This window comes from Oncorhynchus mykiss, chromosome 9, assembly GCF_013265735.2.
Source record: "Oncorhynchus mykiss isolate Arlee chromosome 9, USDA_OmykA_1.1, whole genome shotgun sequence".
NCBI classification, from domain to species: Eukaryota; Metazoa; Chordata; class Actinopteri; order Salmoniformes; family Salmonidae; genus Oncorhynchus; species Oncorhynchus mykiss.
Genome location: NC_048573.1, coordinates 1,677,274 through 1,692,502, shown reverse-complemented (window position 1 = coordinate 1,692,502; position 15,229 = coordinate 1,677,274). Strand labels below are relative to the sequence as shown.

The following is a 15,229-nucleotide window of genomic DNA, read 5'->3' as shown; positions in this document are numbered from 1 at the left end:
TCTGTTTTATCTTGTATCTGTAGGTGCTGTATCTCAGCCAGTGATCTCTATTGTTGGAACTAAAGACTGGGGGGTGGTCCTGAAGTGTGAGTCTGGAGGCTGGTTTCCTGAACCTGAGATGGAGTGGCTGGACAGTTCTGGAACCATCCTACCTGCTGATGGACCTCCAGAGAGACACAGAGACTCAGAGGACCGCTACACTGTGAGACGACATGTCACCGTGGACAAGACTGACACCAACAGGTTCACCTGTAGAGTTCAACAGACGGAGATCAACCACCTGAAGGAGACAGAGATTCATGTCCCAGGTGAGGTCTTCATTGGTTAACCCAAATACCTGAGACCTCTAGTTAATTAGACTAGTTAGTGGAGGACGGTTTCCTAGGGGATGACCTTATTGGTCTGTTCAGTAGTATGTATAAATGATGCTTTACTTATTGTACAGTATATATGTAGTGTTGTAATGGTTTGACATGGCTTCTCTGTTTCAGATGACGTTTTTCCTAAATCACAAGTAGGGTTGATTGTTGGTCTATCAATACTATTAGCTGTTGTAGTTCTCACAGCTTCAGCTGGTGTCTACAAGTGGAGAAAACATACAGGTGAGTTTAACCTTGATGTCTGACTGGTCCTTGATCTCTGACTGGTCCTTGACCTCTGACTGGTCCTTGCTGTCTGACTGGTCCTTGACCTCTGACTGGTCCTTGATCTCTGACTGGTCCTTGATGTCTGACTGGTCCTTGATCTCTGACTGGTCCTTGATGTCTGACTGGTCCTTGATCTCTGACTGGTCCTTGATGTCTGACTGGTCCTTGCTGTCTGACTGGTCCTTGATCTCTGACTGGTCCTTGATGTCTGACTGGTCCTTGCTGTCTGACTGGTCCTTGATCTCTGACTGGTCCTTGATGTCTGACTGGTCCTTGATGTCTGACTGGTCCTTGATGTCTGACTGGTCCTTGATCTCTGACTGGTCCTTGATGTCTGACTGGTCCTTGATCTCTGACTGGTCCTTGATCTCTGACTGGTCCTTGATCTCTGACTGGTCCTTGATGTCTGACTGGTCCTTGATCTCTGACTGGTCCTTGATGTCTGACTGGTCCTTGATCTCTGACTGGTCCTTGATGTCTGACTGGTCCTTGATGTCTGACTGGTCCTTGATGTCTGACTGGTCCTTGATCTCTGACTGGTCCTTGATCTCTGACTGGTCCTTGATGTCTGACTGGTCCTTGATCTCTGACTGGTCCTTGATCTCTGACTGGTCCTTGATCTCTGACTGGTCCTTGATCTCTGACTGGTCCTTGATCTCTGACTGGTCCTTGATCTCTGACTGGTCCTTGATGTCTGACTGGTCCTTGATGTCTGACTGGTCCTTGATCTCTGACTGGTCCTTGATCTCTGACTGGTCCTTGATGTCTCATCACTAAATAAGTGTGAGATTTCAGTTTGCATATTGTTTCATTAATTTGCAAACATTCTTAAATACCTGTTTTTGCTTTGTCATTATGGGATATTTTGATGTCATTATGGGGTATTGTGATGTCATAATGGGGTATTGTGATGTCATAATGGGGTATTGTGTGTAGATTGAGATTTAATTTTTGTGTAACATAACAAAATGTGGAAAAAGTCACTTTCTGAATGCACTGTATTAGAAAGATCAGGATATAACTAGGAATGACCCATATACTGTCCATTAGACTCTATTCATTTATACCAGGTTACCTTCAGACCAGTCCTGTATTAGATCAGGATATAACTAGGAATGAACCATATACTGTCCATTAGACTGTATTCATTTATACCAGGTTACCTTCAGACCAGTCCTGTATTAGATCAGGTTATAACTAGGAATGACCCATATACTGTCCATTAGACTCTATTCATTTATACCAGGTTACCTTCAGACCAGTCCTGTATTAGATCAGGATATAACTAGGAATGACCCATATACTGTCCATTAGACTCTATTCATTTATACCAGAGGAAACAGGCTATGAGGGGTGGCCAGTCCTCTTCTGGCTCTGCCAGGTGGAGATTATAACAGAACATGGCCAAGATGTTCAAATGTTCATAGATGATCTGCAGGGTCAAATAATAATAATCACAGTGGTTGTAGAGGGTGCAACAGGTCAGCACCTCAGGAGTAAATGTCAGTTGGCTTTTCATAGCCTATCATTCAGAGTATCTCTACTGCTCCTGCTGTCTCTAGAGAGTTGAAAAAACAGCAGGTCTGGGACAAGGCAGCTTTCCACCTTCTCCACTACTGTCCCGTCGATGTGGATAGGGGGGTGCTCCCTCTGCTGTTTCCTGAAGTCCACGATCATCTCTTTTATTTTGCTGACCCGCCAGGATGCTCTCGATTGTGCATCTGTAGAAGTTTGTGAGTGCTTTTGGTGACAAGCCAAATTTCTTCAGCCTCTTGAGGTTGAAGAGGCGCTGCTGCGCCTTCTTCACGATGCTGTCTGTGTGAGTGGACCAATTCAGTTTGTCTGTGATGTGTATGCCGAGGAACTTAAAACTTGCTACCCTCTCCACTACTGTTCCATCGATGTGGATAGGGGGGTGTTCCCTCTGCTGTTTCCTGAAGTCCACAATCATCTCCTTAGTTTTGTTGACATTGAGTGTGAGGTTATTTTCCTGACACCACACTCCGAGGGCCCTCACCTCCTCCCTGTAGGCCGTCTCGTCGTTGTTGGTAATCAAGCCTACCACTGTAGTGTCGTCTGCAAACTTAATGATTGAGTTGGAGGCGTGAGCGTTAAGCAAATTGGAGTGGGTCTAGGGTGTCAGGTACGGTGGAGGTGATATGGTCCTTGACTAGTCTCTCAAAGCACTTCATGATGACGGAAGTGAGTGCTACGGGGCGGTAGTTGTTTAGCTCAGTTACCTTTGCTTTCATGGGAACAGGAACAATGGTGGCCCTCTTGAAGCATGTGGGAACAGCAGACTGGGATAGGGATTGATTGAATATGTCCGTAAACACACCAGCCAGCTGGTCTGCGCATGCTCTGAGGGCGCTGCTAGGGATGCCGTCTGGGCCGGCAGCCTTGCGAGGGTTAACACGTTTAAATGTTTGACTCACGTTGGCCACGGTGAAGGAGAGCCCACAGGTTGTGGTAGCGGGCCGGCGGGTCGGCTGGCTTTCTTTTTGTAATCCGTGATTGACTGTAGACTCTGCAACATACCTCATGTCTGAGCCGTTGAATTGCGACTCTACTTTGTCTCTATATTGATGCTTAGCACGACCAGGTGGACTGGGGACAGCAAGGAGTCATCATGCCAGATAGTCCTGAGGCATGGTCCTAGGGCTCAGGTCCTCTGAGAGAAGAGAGAGAGAGAGGGAGTCCTCACTAATGCTCTTGTGGCTGAATGGAAGCAAGTCCCCACAGCAATGTTCCATCATCTAGTGGAAAGCCTTCCCAGAATTGTGGAGGCTGTTATAGCAGCAAAGTGGGATCAACTCCATATTAATGCCCAAGATTTTGGAATGAGATGTTCAATGAGCAGGTCTCCACATACTTTTAATCATGTAGTGAGTGGATCATGTAGTGGATATATCTCTTGATTCAATGATTATTTAATTATCCCTATCTCACTATCTTTATTTCATTTTTACACCAGATGGACTACAAGGAGAGCTGAGTAAGTAGTGTGTGTCTGCACTGTCTGTCTGTCTCTGTCTGTCTGTCTGTCTGTCTGTCTGTCTGTCTGTCTGTCTGTCTGTCTGTCTGTCTGTCCCAGTCTCTGTCTTCATGTTCTAATACCCATAATACATCATATTTTATCTGCTCTGTCTACAGAAAATGTCAAAATTGAGAGGGGTGAGTTGAACAACTGCATGTATTTCATTGATTTAAGTGAAAACACTTTCATTAAAAATATATACTGTATGAATCTCATGATTCAATCATTATTCAGGTGAAATCAAATCAAATGTATTTCTATAGCCCTTCGTACATCAGCTGATATCTCAAAGTGCTGTACAGAAACCCAGCCTAAAACCCCAAACAGCAAGCAATGCAGGTGAAGAAGCACGGTGGCTAGGAAAAACTCCCTAGAAAGGCCAAAACCTAGGAAGAAACCTAGAGAGGACCCCGGCTATGAGGGGTGGCCAGTCCTCTTCTGGCTGTGCCGGGTGGAAATTATAAACCTAGAGAGGAACCAGGCTGTGAGGGGTGGCCAGTCCTCTTCTGGCTGTGTCGGGTGGAGATTATAACAGAACATGGCCAAGATGTTCAAATGTTCATAGATGACCAGCATGGTCAAATAATAATAATAATCACAGGTAGAACAGTTGAAACTGGAGCAGCAGCACGGCCAGGTGGACTGGGGACAGCAAGGAGTCATCAGGCCAGATTGTCCTGAGTCATGGTCCTAGGGCTCCGGTCCTCTGAGAGAAGAGAGAGAGGGAGAACTCAATAATGCTCTTGTGGCTGAATGGAAGCAAGTCCCCACAACAACATTCCATAATCTAGTGGAAAGCCTTCCCAGAATTCTGGAGGCTGTTATAGCAGCAAAGGGGGACCAACTCCATATTAATGCCCATGATTTTGGAATGAGATGTTCAATGAGCAGGTGTCCACATACTTTTGGTCATGTAGTGTTTAAATCTCATGATTCAATGATTATTCCATTTTCACTATCTTTATTTCATTTTTACACCAGATGAACGACAAGAACAGCTGAGTAAGTAGTGTGTGTCTGTGTGTCTATGTGCCTGTCTGTCTGTCTATGTTCCTGTCTGTTTGTCTGTCTATGTACCTGTTTGTTTGTCTGTCCGTCTATCTTTGATCTATGTTCCTGTCTGTCTGTCTGCCTGTCTGTCTGTCTGTCTGTATGTCTGTCTGTCTGTCTGTCTGTCTGTCTGTCTGTCTGTCTGTCTGTCTGTCTGTCTGTGTTCCTGTCTGTCTGTGTATCTATGATCCTTTCTGTCTGTCTATCTGTCTGTCTGTCTGTCTATCTATGTTCCTGTTTGTCTATCTATGTTCCTGTCTGTCTGTCTGTCTGTCTGTCTGTCTGTCTGTCTCTGTCTGTATGTCTCTGTCTGTCTGTGTTCCTGTCTGTCTGTGTACCTGTCTGTCTGTCTGTCTGTGTTCCTGTCTGTCTGTCTATAAATGTTCCTGTTTTTCTATCTATGTTCCTGTCTGTCTGTCTGTCTGTCTGTCTGTCTGTCTGTCTGTGTCTGTCTCTGTCTGTCTGTCTGTCTGTCTGTCTGTCTGTCTGTCTGTCTGTCTGTCTGTCTGTCTGTCTGTCTGTCTGTCTGTCTGTCTGTCCTGTCTGTCCTGTCTTGTTGTCTGTCTATGTACCTGTCTTCATGTTCTAGTACCCATAATACATCATGTTTTATCTTCTGTCTACAGAGGAGGTCAGAATAGAGAGGATGTAGTCTGTCTTCATGTTCTAGTACCCATAATACATCATGTTTTATCTACTGTCTACAGAGGAGGTCAGAATAGAGAGGATGTAGTCTGTCTTCATGGTCTAGTACCCATAATACATCATGTTTTATCTTCTCTGTCTTCTGTCTACAGAGGAGGTCAGAAAACAGAATGGTGAGTTCTGTGTTAAAGTCTGTGTGCACATCTACATGCGTGTATTTCTTTGATGCTGGTGAAACCACTTGTGTAACAGTTTATTAACACTATGTTAACAATTAAAACATACTAACATCATACAGTACATTCAGTCCCTAGAGGTCTAACGAAACAGGACAGTTTGGTTATAACACGATGGATTCAGAGAGGGAAGAGACAAATGAATTGGTCTATCGGACATCGGTACGCGAAATTTGCTGACAGAAATACAAATACTTGGCATTCTAAATACCAGAGGTTAGCCTAGCATCGTGCGAGACCTGGAGAGAAATGCTTGTGGAAGATTAACGAGTTCATGTGTCCATGGGATATCTGTGGCTGCTAAGGAGTACTGTCTGCATTGACAGCTGTGCTTGGATCTTGTGAGGACACCTGCACGGAAATGCTCTACTTCGCTGATAGTGTAGTGAGTAACCACAACGGTGGGGTGCTTCGAGACTTTATGTTTGTCGTCATTTTTCTGAGCTACAAAGCGCGTCAACAGGTTTAAGCAAGTTTGAAATAATTTGGACATGGGTTGTGCACGACACATTGGGGTTTATTATTTTTATTTATTTTGATGTGGTGCATTGAAGATGTGATAATACAGATCTTGAACCTGATGTCTGGTGGTCATTTACTGTTTCAGTTTCATTTGATGTATGGGAAAGCATATCCTTATATAATAACACACATCTATCATCATTCTATCTGAAGTTAATCCCCTAGTTGTCATCACCCTAGCGAGTTTACAACAGGGATTCTTATTGGAGATGTCCTTCTCTCCTAATATCCAATGCTGTTCAGATATCCGAAGGTAATATCGTGAGAGTCAAATTCGAGGCTAGTGAGAGGGTTACAGATGTTGGAGTGTTGGTGGGAATAATTATTTTGTTCTACAGAGAAATCCTCTCGCTCAGTACTGCTTGATCAGCAAAGAGAAAAGTCTCTGCAAGGAATTTAAGACCTGTCGTGAAATCATAACACTGCCCCCCCTAAAGTTAGGTTCTCCACTGGACCAGTTAGGTTCTCCACTGGACCAGTTAGGTTTGTCGTGGAAAATCGGTTCAAATATGACACTTACAAGAACTTGGGAAATCAAATAGGCTTTTAATACAAAGTATAGCAAGCCGGAGTGGTCCGTGGAACACACACCGCTTCCCAAAGCCCCGGCTCCTGTATTTATACACATATAGCATATGGGTCCAACCCATATGCAGATAAACATACTTCCCCTAATTCTTCTGCCTACCATTATCTTTTTAGTTCAGGCTTCCTGCTTGTTCACGCCCAATAACGCCCATATCTGTTTTTCGTCAGATTATAATGGTGGCAAGACCCTTGCTTTGTCCTAAAAATAATATACATTCCTCTATTCTATAGGCTTGCTTTGTCCCTGCACTTAGCTTAATGCGTTCTTTTGTATGTGTGTTCTTATCTAGGATCAGCAGACTATGTGTCTCCTCTATCTTTAGTGTGGTCTGTTTTTAATGTTCAGCTGTCCTATACTCTCATGGCCTTACTCTGGTTTCCTGTCCTATACAATAGACAATGCATTTTACCAGAATGGCAAATGCACTCTAAGTGTATCTTTCTCTTGTGTTACAGTATTATGTTCCTCCCTATTTGTACATCTTTCTCCCACAGGTGCTCCACTGGACCAGTTAGGTTCTCCACTGGACCTGTTAGGTTCTCTAGTGGACCTGTTAGGTTCTCTATTGGACCTGATAGGTTCTATACTGGACCATGAATACATCATGTTTTATCTACTGTCTACAGAGGAGGTCAGAATAGAGAGGATGTAGTCTGTCTTCATGTTCTAGTACCCATAATACATCATGTTTTATCTACTATCTACAGAGGAGGTCAGAATAGAGAGGATGTAGTCTGTCTTCATGTTCTAGTACCCATAATACATTATGTTTTATCTTCTGTCTACAGAGGAGCTCAGAAAAGACAACGGTAAGTCTGTGTGCTTCCACAACTACATGTATTTCATTAATTTAAGTGAAAACACTTGCCTTAAAATATACAGTATATCACAAAAGTGAGTACACCCCTCACATTTTTGTAAATATTTGAGTATATCTTTTCATTTGACAACACTGAAGAAATGACACTTTGCTACAATGTAAAGTAGTTTGTGTACAGCTTGTATAACAGTGTAAATTTGCTGTCCCCTCGAAATAACTCAACACACAGCCATTAATGTCTAAACCGCTGGCAACAAAAGTGAGTGCACCCCTAAATAAAAATGTCCAAATTAGTAGATTAGTAGATTGAATTTCAGCAACACAAATCAAGCACACAGCCATGCAATCCCCATAGACAAACGTTGTCAGTAGAATGGCCTTACTGAAGAGCTCAGTGGCTTTCAACGTGGCACTGTCTTAGGATGCCACCTTTCCATCAAGTCAGTTCGTCAAGTTTCTGCACTGCTAGAGCTGCCCCGGTCAAGTTAAGTGCTGTTATTGTGGAGTGGAAACATCTAGGAGAAAAAATGTCTCAGTTGTTTAGTGGTAGGCCACAGAATCTCACAGAATGGGACCGCCAAGTATTGAAGGGCGTAAAAATCGTCTGTCCTCGGTTGCAACACTCACTACAGAGTTCCAAACTGCCTCTGGAAGGAACGTCAACACAATAACTGTTTGTCTGGAGCTTCATGAAATGGGTTTCCGTGGACAAGCAGCTGCACACAAGCCTAAGATCACCATGCTCAATGCCAAGCGTCTCCTGGAGTGGTGTAAAGCTCGCCGCCATTGAACTCTGGACTAGTGGAAATACGTTCTCAGGAGTGATGAATCACGCTTCACCATCTGGGTTTGACAGATGCCAGGAGAACACTACCTTCCCCAATGCATAGTGTCAACTGTAAAGTTTGATGGAGGAGTAATAATGGTCTGGGGCTGATTTTCATGGTTCAGGCCCCTTAGTTCTAATCTCCCAGCATCAACTGATCAATCAAATGTATTTATGAATCCCTTTTTAAATCAGCCGATGTCACGAAGTGCTGTACAGAAACCCAGCCTAAAACCCCAAACAGCAAGCAATGCAGATGTAGAAGCACGGTGCCTAGGAAAAACTCCCTAGAAAGGCAGGAACCTAGGAAGAAACCTAGAGAGGAACCAGGCTATGAGAGGTGACCAGTCCTCTACTGGCTGTACTGTGTAGAAAGGAACCAGGCTCTGAGGGGTGACCAGTCCTCTACTGTCTTTACTGTGTAGAGAGGAACCAGTCTCTGAGGCGTGACCAGTCCTCTACTGGCTGTACAGTGGAGACCAGAGGAACCAGGCTATGAGGGGTGGCCAGCCCTCTTCAGGCTGTGCCAGGTGGAGATTATAACAGAACGTGGCCAAGATGTGCAAATGTTCATAGATGACCAGCAGGGTCAAATAATAATAATCACAGTGGTTGTAGAGAGTGCAACAGGTCAGCACCTCAGGAGTAAATGTCAGTTGGCTTTTCATAGCCGATCATTCAGAGTATCTCTACCTCTCCTGCTGTCTCTAGAGAGTTGACACCAGGTCTGGGACAGGTAGCACGTCCGGTGAACAGGTCAGGGTTCCATAGCCACAGGCAGAACAGTTGAAACTGGAGCAGCAGCACAACCAGGTGGACTGGGGACAGCAAGGAGTCTTCAGGCCAGATTGTCCTGAGGCATGGTCCTAGGGCTCAGGTCCTCTGAGAGAAGAGAGAGAGGGAGACCTCACTAATGCTCTTGTTGCTGAATGGAAGTAAGTCCCCACAGCAATGTACCAACATCTAGTGGAAAGCCTTCCCAGAAGAGTGGAGGCTGTTATAGCAGCAATGTTCCAACATCTAGTGGAAAGCCTTCCCAGAATTGTGGAGGCTGTTATAGCAGCAAAGGGGGACCAACTCCATATTAATGCCCACGATTTTGGAATGAGATGTTCAATGAGCAGGTGTCCACATACTTTTGGTCATGTAGTGTATCTACCTACTGTTAGATAATAGCAGGTGTCCACATACTTTTGGTCATGTAGTGTATATATCTCTTGATTCAATGATTATTTAATTATCACTATCTCATTATCTTTATTTAATGTTTACACCAGATGGACTACAAGGAGAGCTGAGTAAGTAGTGTGTGTCTGCACTGTCTGTCTGTCTGTCTGTCTGTCTGTCTGTCTGTCTGTCTGTCTGTCTGTCTGTCTGTCTGTCTGTCTGTTCATTGATTTAAGTGAAAACACTTTCCTTAAAAATATATACTGTATGAATCTCATGATTCAATGATTATTTAAGTGAAAAGGTTAGAATAGAGAGGATGTAGTCTGTCTTCATGTTCTAGTACCCATAATACATCATGTTTTATCTACTGTCTACAGAGAAGGTCAGAATAGAGAGTATGTAGTCTGTCTTTATGTTCTAGTACCCATAATACATCATGTTTTATCTACTGTCTACAGAGGAGGTCAGAATAGAGAGGATGTAGTCTGTCTTCATGTTCTAGTACCCATAATACATCATGTTTTATCTACTGTCTACAGAGGAGGTCAGAATAGAGAGGATGTAGTCTGTCTATGTTCCTATTTATCTGTCTGTCTGTTTTCCTGTGTGTGTGTATGTGTTCCTGTCTGTCTATGTTCATGTCTGTCTGTCTGTCTATGTTCATGTCTGTCTGTCTGTCTGTCTGTCTGTCTGTCTGTCTGTCTGTCTGTCTGTCTGTCTGTCTGTCTGTCTGTCTGTCTGTCTGTCTGTCTGTCTGTGTTCTTGTCCGTCTCTCTGTGTTCCTGTCTGTCTATGTTCCTGTGTATCCGTCTGTTTCTGTCTGTCTGTCTATGTTCCTGTCTGTCTGTCTGTCTACGTTCCTATATATCTGTGTGTCTGTTTTCCTGTGTGTGTGTATGTGTTCCTGTCTGTCTATGTTCATGTCTGTCTGTCTGTCTGTCTGTCTGTCTGTCTGTCTGTCTGTCTGTCTGTCTGTCTGTCTGTCTGTCTGTCTGTCTGTCTATGTTCCTATATATCTGTCTGTCTATGTTCCCGTCTGTCTGTCTGTGTTCCTGTATGTCTGTATTTCTTTGTTCCTGTTTGTCTGTCTGTGTTCCTCTATATCTGTCTGTCTGTGTTCCTGTCTGTCTCTGTTCCTGTCTGTCTATGTTCCTGTATATCTGTCTGTCTGTATTCCTGTCTGTCTGTCTGTGTTCCTGTCTGTCTATTTTCCTGTATATCTGTCTGTCTGTGTTCCTGTCTGTCTATCTATTTTCCTGTCTGTCTGTCTGTCTGTCTGTCTGTCTGTCTGTCTGTCTGTCTGTCTGACTGTCTGTCTATGTTCCTATATATCTGTCTGTCTATTTCCTGTCTGTCTGTCTGTGTTCCTTTATGTCTGTCTGTCTGTGTTCCTGTCTTTCTATGTTCCTGTGTATCTGTCTGTGTCTGTCTGTCTGTCTATGTTCCTGTCTGTCTGTCTGTCTGTCTGTCTGTCTGTCTGTCTGTCTATGTTCCTGTCTGTCTGTCTATCTATGTTCCTGTCTGTCTGTCTGTCTGTCTGTCTGTCTGTCTGTCTGTCTGTGTTCCTGTCTGTCTGTCTGTCTTTGTACCTGTCTTCATGTTCTATTACCCATAATACATCATATTTTATCTGCTCTGTCTACATACAATGTCACAAGAGAGATAGTAGTAGTCTGTCTTCATGTTCTAGTACCCATAATACATCATGTTTTATCTACTGTCTACAGAGGAGGTCAGAATAGAGAGGATGAGAGGATGTAGTCTGTCTTCATGTTCTAGTACCCATAATACATCATGTTTTATCTACTGTCTACAGAGGAGGTCAGAATAGAGAGGATGTAGTCTGTCTATGTTCCTATTTATCTGTCTGTCTGTTTTCCTGTGTGTGTGTATGTGTTCCTGTCTGTCTATGTTCATGTCTGTCTGTCTGTCTATGTTCATGTCTGTCTGTCTGTCTGTCTGTCTGTCTGTCTGTCTGTCTGTCTGTCTGTCTGTGTTCTTGTCCGTCTCTCTGTGTTCCTGTCTGTCTATGTTCCTGTGTATCCGTCTGTGTCTGTCTGTCTGTCTATGTTCCTGTCTGTCTGTCTGTCTATGTTCCTATATATCTGTGTGTCTGTTTTCCTGTGTGTGTGTATGTGTGCCTGTCTCTCTATGTTCATGTCTGTCTGTCTGTCTGTCTGTCTGTCTGTCTGTCTGTCTGTCTGTCTGTCTGTCTGTCTATGTTCCTATATATCTGTCTGTCTATGTTCCCGTCTGTCTGTCTGTGTTCCTGTATGTCTGTATTTCTATGTTCCTGTTTGTCTGTCTGTGTTCCTCTATATCTGTCTGTCTGTGTTCCTGTCTGTCTCTGTTCCTGTCTATCTATGTTCCTGTATATCTGTCTGTCTGTGTTCCTGTCTGTCTGTCTGTCTATCTGTCTGTCTGTCTGTCTGTCTGTCTGTCTGTCTGTCTGTCTGTCTGTCTGTCTGTCTGTCTGTCTGTCTGTCTGTCTGTGTTCCTGTCTGTCTGTCTGTCTGTCTGTCTGTCTGTCTGTCTGTCTATGTTCCTGTCTGTCTGTCTGTCTATGTACCTGTCTTCACGTTCTATTACCCATAATACATCATGTTTTATCTTCTGTCTACAGACAACGTCAAAATTGAGAGGGGTGAGTTGAACAACTGCATGTATTTCCTGTATATCTGTCTGTCTGTGTTCCTGTCTGTCTGTCTGTGTTCCTGTCTGTCTGTCTGTCTGTCTGTCTGTGTTCCTGTATGTCTGTCTGTCTGTGTTCTTGTCCGTCTCTCTGTGTTCCTGTCTGTCTATGTTCCTGTGTATCCGTCTGTGTCTGTCTGTCTGTCTATGTTCCTGTCTGTCTGTCTGTCTGTCTATGTTCCTATATATCTGTCTGTCTGTTTTCCTGTGTGTGTGTGTATGTGTTCCTGTCTGTCTATGTTAATGTCTGTCTATCTGTCTATGGTCATGTCTGTCTGTCTGTCTGTCTGTCTGTCTGTCTGTCTGTCTGTCTGTGTGTCTGTCTGTCTGTCTGTCTGTCTGTCTGTCTGTCTGTCTGTCTGTCTGTCTGTCTGTCTGTCTGTCTGTCTGTGTGTCTGTCTGTCTGTCTGTCTGTCTGTCTGTGTTCCTCTATATCTGTCTGTCTGTGTTCCTGTCTGTGTGTCTGTGTTCCTGTCTGTCTGTCTGTGTTCCTGTCTGTCTATGTTCCTCTATATCTGTCTGTCTGTTTTCCTGTCTGTCTGTCTGTGTTCCTGTCTGTCTATGTTCCTGTATATCTGTATGTCTGTCTCCTGTATATCTGTCTGTCTGTGTTCCTGTCTGTCTGTCTGTGTTCCTGTCTGTCTGTCTGTCTGTCTGTCTGTCTGTCTGTCTGTCTGTCTGTCTGTCTGTCTGTCTGTCTGTCTGTGTTCCTGTATGTCTGTCTGTCTGTGTTCTTGTCCGTCTCGCTGTGTTCCTGTCTGTCTATGTTCCTGTCTGTCTGTCTGTCTGTCTGTCTATGTTCCTGTCTTTCTGTCTGTCTGTCTGTCTGTCTGTCTGTCTGTCTGTCTGTCTGTCTGTCTGTCTGTCTGTCTATCTATGTTCCTGTCTGTCTGTCTGTCTGTCTTTGTACCTGTCTTCATGTTCTATTACCCATAATACATCATATTTTATCTGCTCTGTCTACAGACAATGTCACAAGAGAGAGGGGTGAGTTGAACAACTGCATGTATTTCATTGATTTAAGTGAAAAGACTTTCCTTAAAAATATATACTGTATGAATCTCATGATTCAATGATTATTTAAGTGAAAAGGTCAGAATAGAGAGGATGTAGTCTGTCTTCATGTTCTAGTACCCATAATACATCATGTTTTATCTACTGTCTACAGAGAAGGTCAGAATAGAGAGGATGTAGTCTGTCTTTATGTTCTAGTACCCATAATACATCATGTTTTATCTACTGTCTACAGAGGAGGTCAGAATAGAGAGGATGTAGTCTGTCTTCATGTTCTAGTACCCATAATACATCATTTTTTATCTACTGTCTACTGAGAAGGTCAGAATAGAGAGAATGTAGTCTGTCTATGTTCCTCTATATCTGTCTGTCTGTGTTCCTGTCTGTCTGTCTGTCTGTCTGTCTGTCTGTCTGTCTGTCTGTCTGTCTGTCTGTCTGTGTTCCTGTATGTCTGTCTGTCTGTGTTCATTTCGTTCTATGTTCCTGTGTATCTGTCTGTGTCTGTCTGTCTGTCTATGTTCCTGTCTGTCTGTCTGTCTGTCTGTCTGTCTGTCTGTCTGTCTGTCTGTCTGTCTGTCTGTCTGTCTATGTTCCTGTCTGTCTGTCTGTCTATCTATGTTCCTGTCTGTCTGTCTGTCTGTCTGTCTGTCTGTCTGTCTGTCTGTCTGTCTGTCTGTCTGTCTGTCTGTGTTCCTGTATGTCTGTCTGTCTGTGTTCATTTCGTTCTATGTTCCTGTGTATCTGTCTGTGTCTGTCTGTCTGTCTATGTTCCTGTCTGTCTGTCTGTCTGTCTGTCTGTCTGTCTGTCTGTCTGTCTGTCTGTCTGTCTGTCTGTGTTCCTGTCTGTCTGTCTGTCTTTGTACCTGTCTTCATGTTCTATTACCCATAATACATCATATTTTATCTGCTCTGTCTACAGACAATGTCACAAGAGAGAGGGGTGAGTTGAACAACTGCATGTATTTCATTGATTTAAGTGAAAACACTTTCCTTAAAAATATATACTGTATGAATCTCATGATTCAATGATTATTTAAGTGAAAAGGTCAGAATAGAGAGGATGTAGTCTGTCTTTATGTTCTAGTACCCATAATACATCATGTTTTATCTACTGTCTACAGAGGAGGTCAGAATAGAGAGGATGTAGTCTGTCTTCATGTTCTAGTACCCATAATACATCATTTTTTATCTACTGTCTACTGAGAAGGTCAGAATAGAGAGAATGTAGTCTGTCTATGTTCCTCTATATCTGTCTGTCTGTGTTCCTGTCTGTCTGTCTGTCTGTCTGTCTGTCTGTCTGTCTGTCTGTCTGTCTGTCTGTGTTCCTGTATGTCTGTCTGTCTGTGTTCATTTCGTTCTATGTTCCTGTGTATCTGTCTGTGTCTGTCTGTCTGTCTATGTTCCTGTCTGTCTGTCTGTCTGTCTGTCTGTCTGTCTGTCTGTCTGTCTGTCTGTCTGTCTGTCTGTCTATGTTCCTGTCTGTCTGTCTGTCTATCTATGTTCCTGTCTGTCTGTCTGTCTGTCTGTCTGTCTGTCTGTCTGTCTGTCTGTCTGTCTGTGTTCCTGTATGTCTGTCTGTCTGTGTTCATTTCGTTCTATGTTCCTGTGTATCTGTCTGTGTCTGTCTGTCTGTCTATGTTCCTGTCTGTCTGTCTGTCTGTCTGTCTGTCTGTCTGTCTGTCTGTCTGTCTGTCTGTGTTCCTGTCTGTCTGTCTGTCTTTGTACCTGTCTTCATGTTCTATTACCCATAATACATCATATTTTATCTGCTCTGTCTACAGACAATGTCACAAGAGAGAGGGGTGAGTTGAACAACTGCATGTATTTCATTGATTTAAGTGAAAACACTTTCCTTAAAAATATATACTGTATGAATCTCATGATTCAATGATTATTTAAGTGAAAAGGTCAGAATAGAGAGGATGTAGTCTGTCTTCATGTTCTAGTACCCATAATACATCATGTTTTATCTACTGTCTACA

The 15,229-nt window shown here is 43.4% G+C and overlaps 1 protein-coding gene across 6 annotated transcripts in view; it reads left to right on the top strand.

Annotated features, from left to right (window-relative positions):
* Nucleotides 1–15,229, top strand: part of LOC110515190 (butyrophilin subfamily 3 member A2) — a 95,405-nt gene that overhangs the window by 45,036 nt on the left and 35,140 nt on the right. For 3 of the 6 annotated variants that reach the window (XM_036987016.1, XM_036987017.1, XM_036987018.1), the window contains exons 3-11: nt 24–308; nt 492–602; nt 3,622–3,642; nt 3,801–3,821; nt 4,666–4,686; nt 5,532–5,552; nt 7,515–7,535; nt 9,650–9,670; nt 12,166–12,186. In XM_036987016.1, the coding sequence (XP_036842911.1) occupies nt 24–308; nt 492–602; nt 3,622–3,642; nt 3,801–3,821; nt 4,666–4,686; nt 5,532–5,552; nt 7,515–7,535; nt 9,650–9,670; nt 12,166–12,186 (543 nt within the window). The remainder of the gene's footprint in view (nt 1–23; nt 309–491; nt 603–3,621; nt 3,643–3,800; nt 3,822–4,665; nt 4,687–5,531; nt 5,553–7,514; nt 7,536–9,649; nt 9,671–12,165; nt 12,187–15,229) is intronic. The other 3 variants (XM_036987021.1, XM_036987019.1, XM_036987020.1) reach the window with 3 other exon arrangements.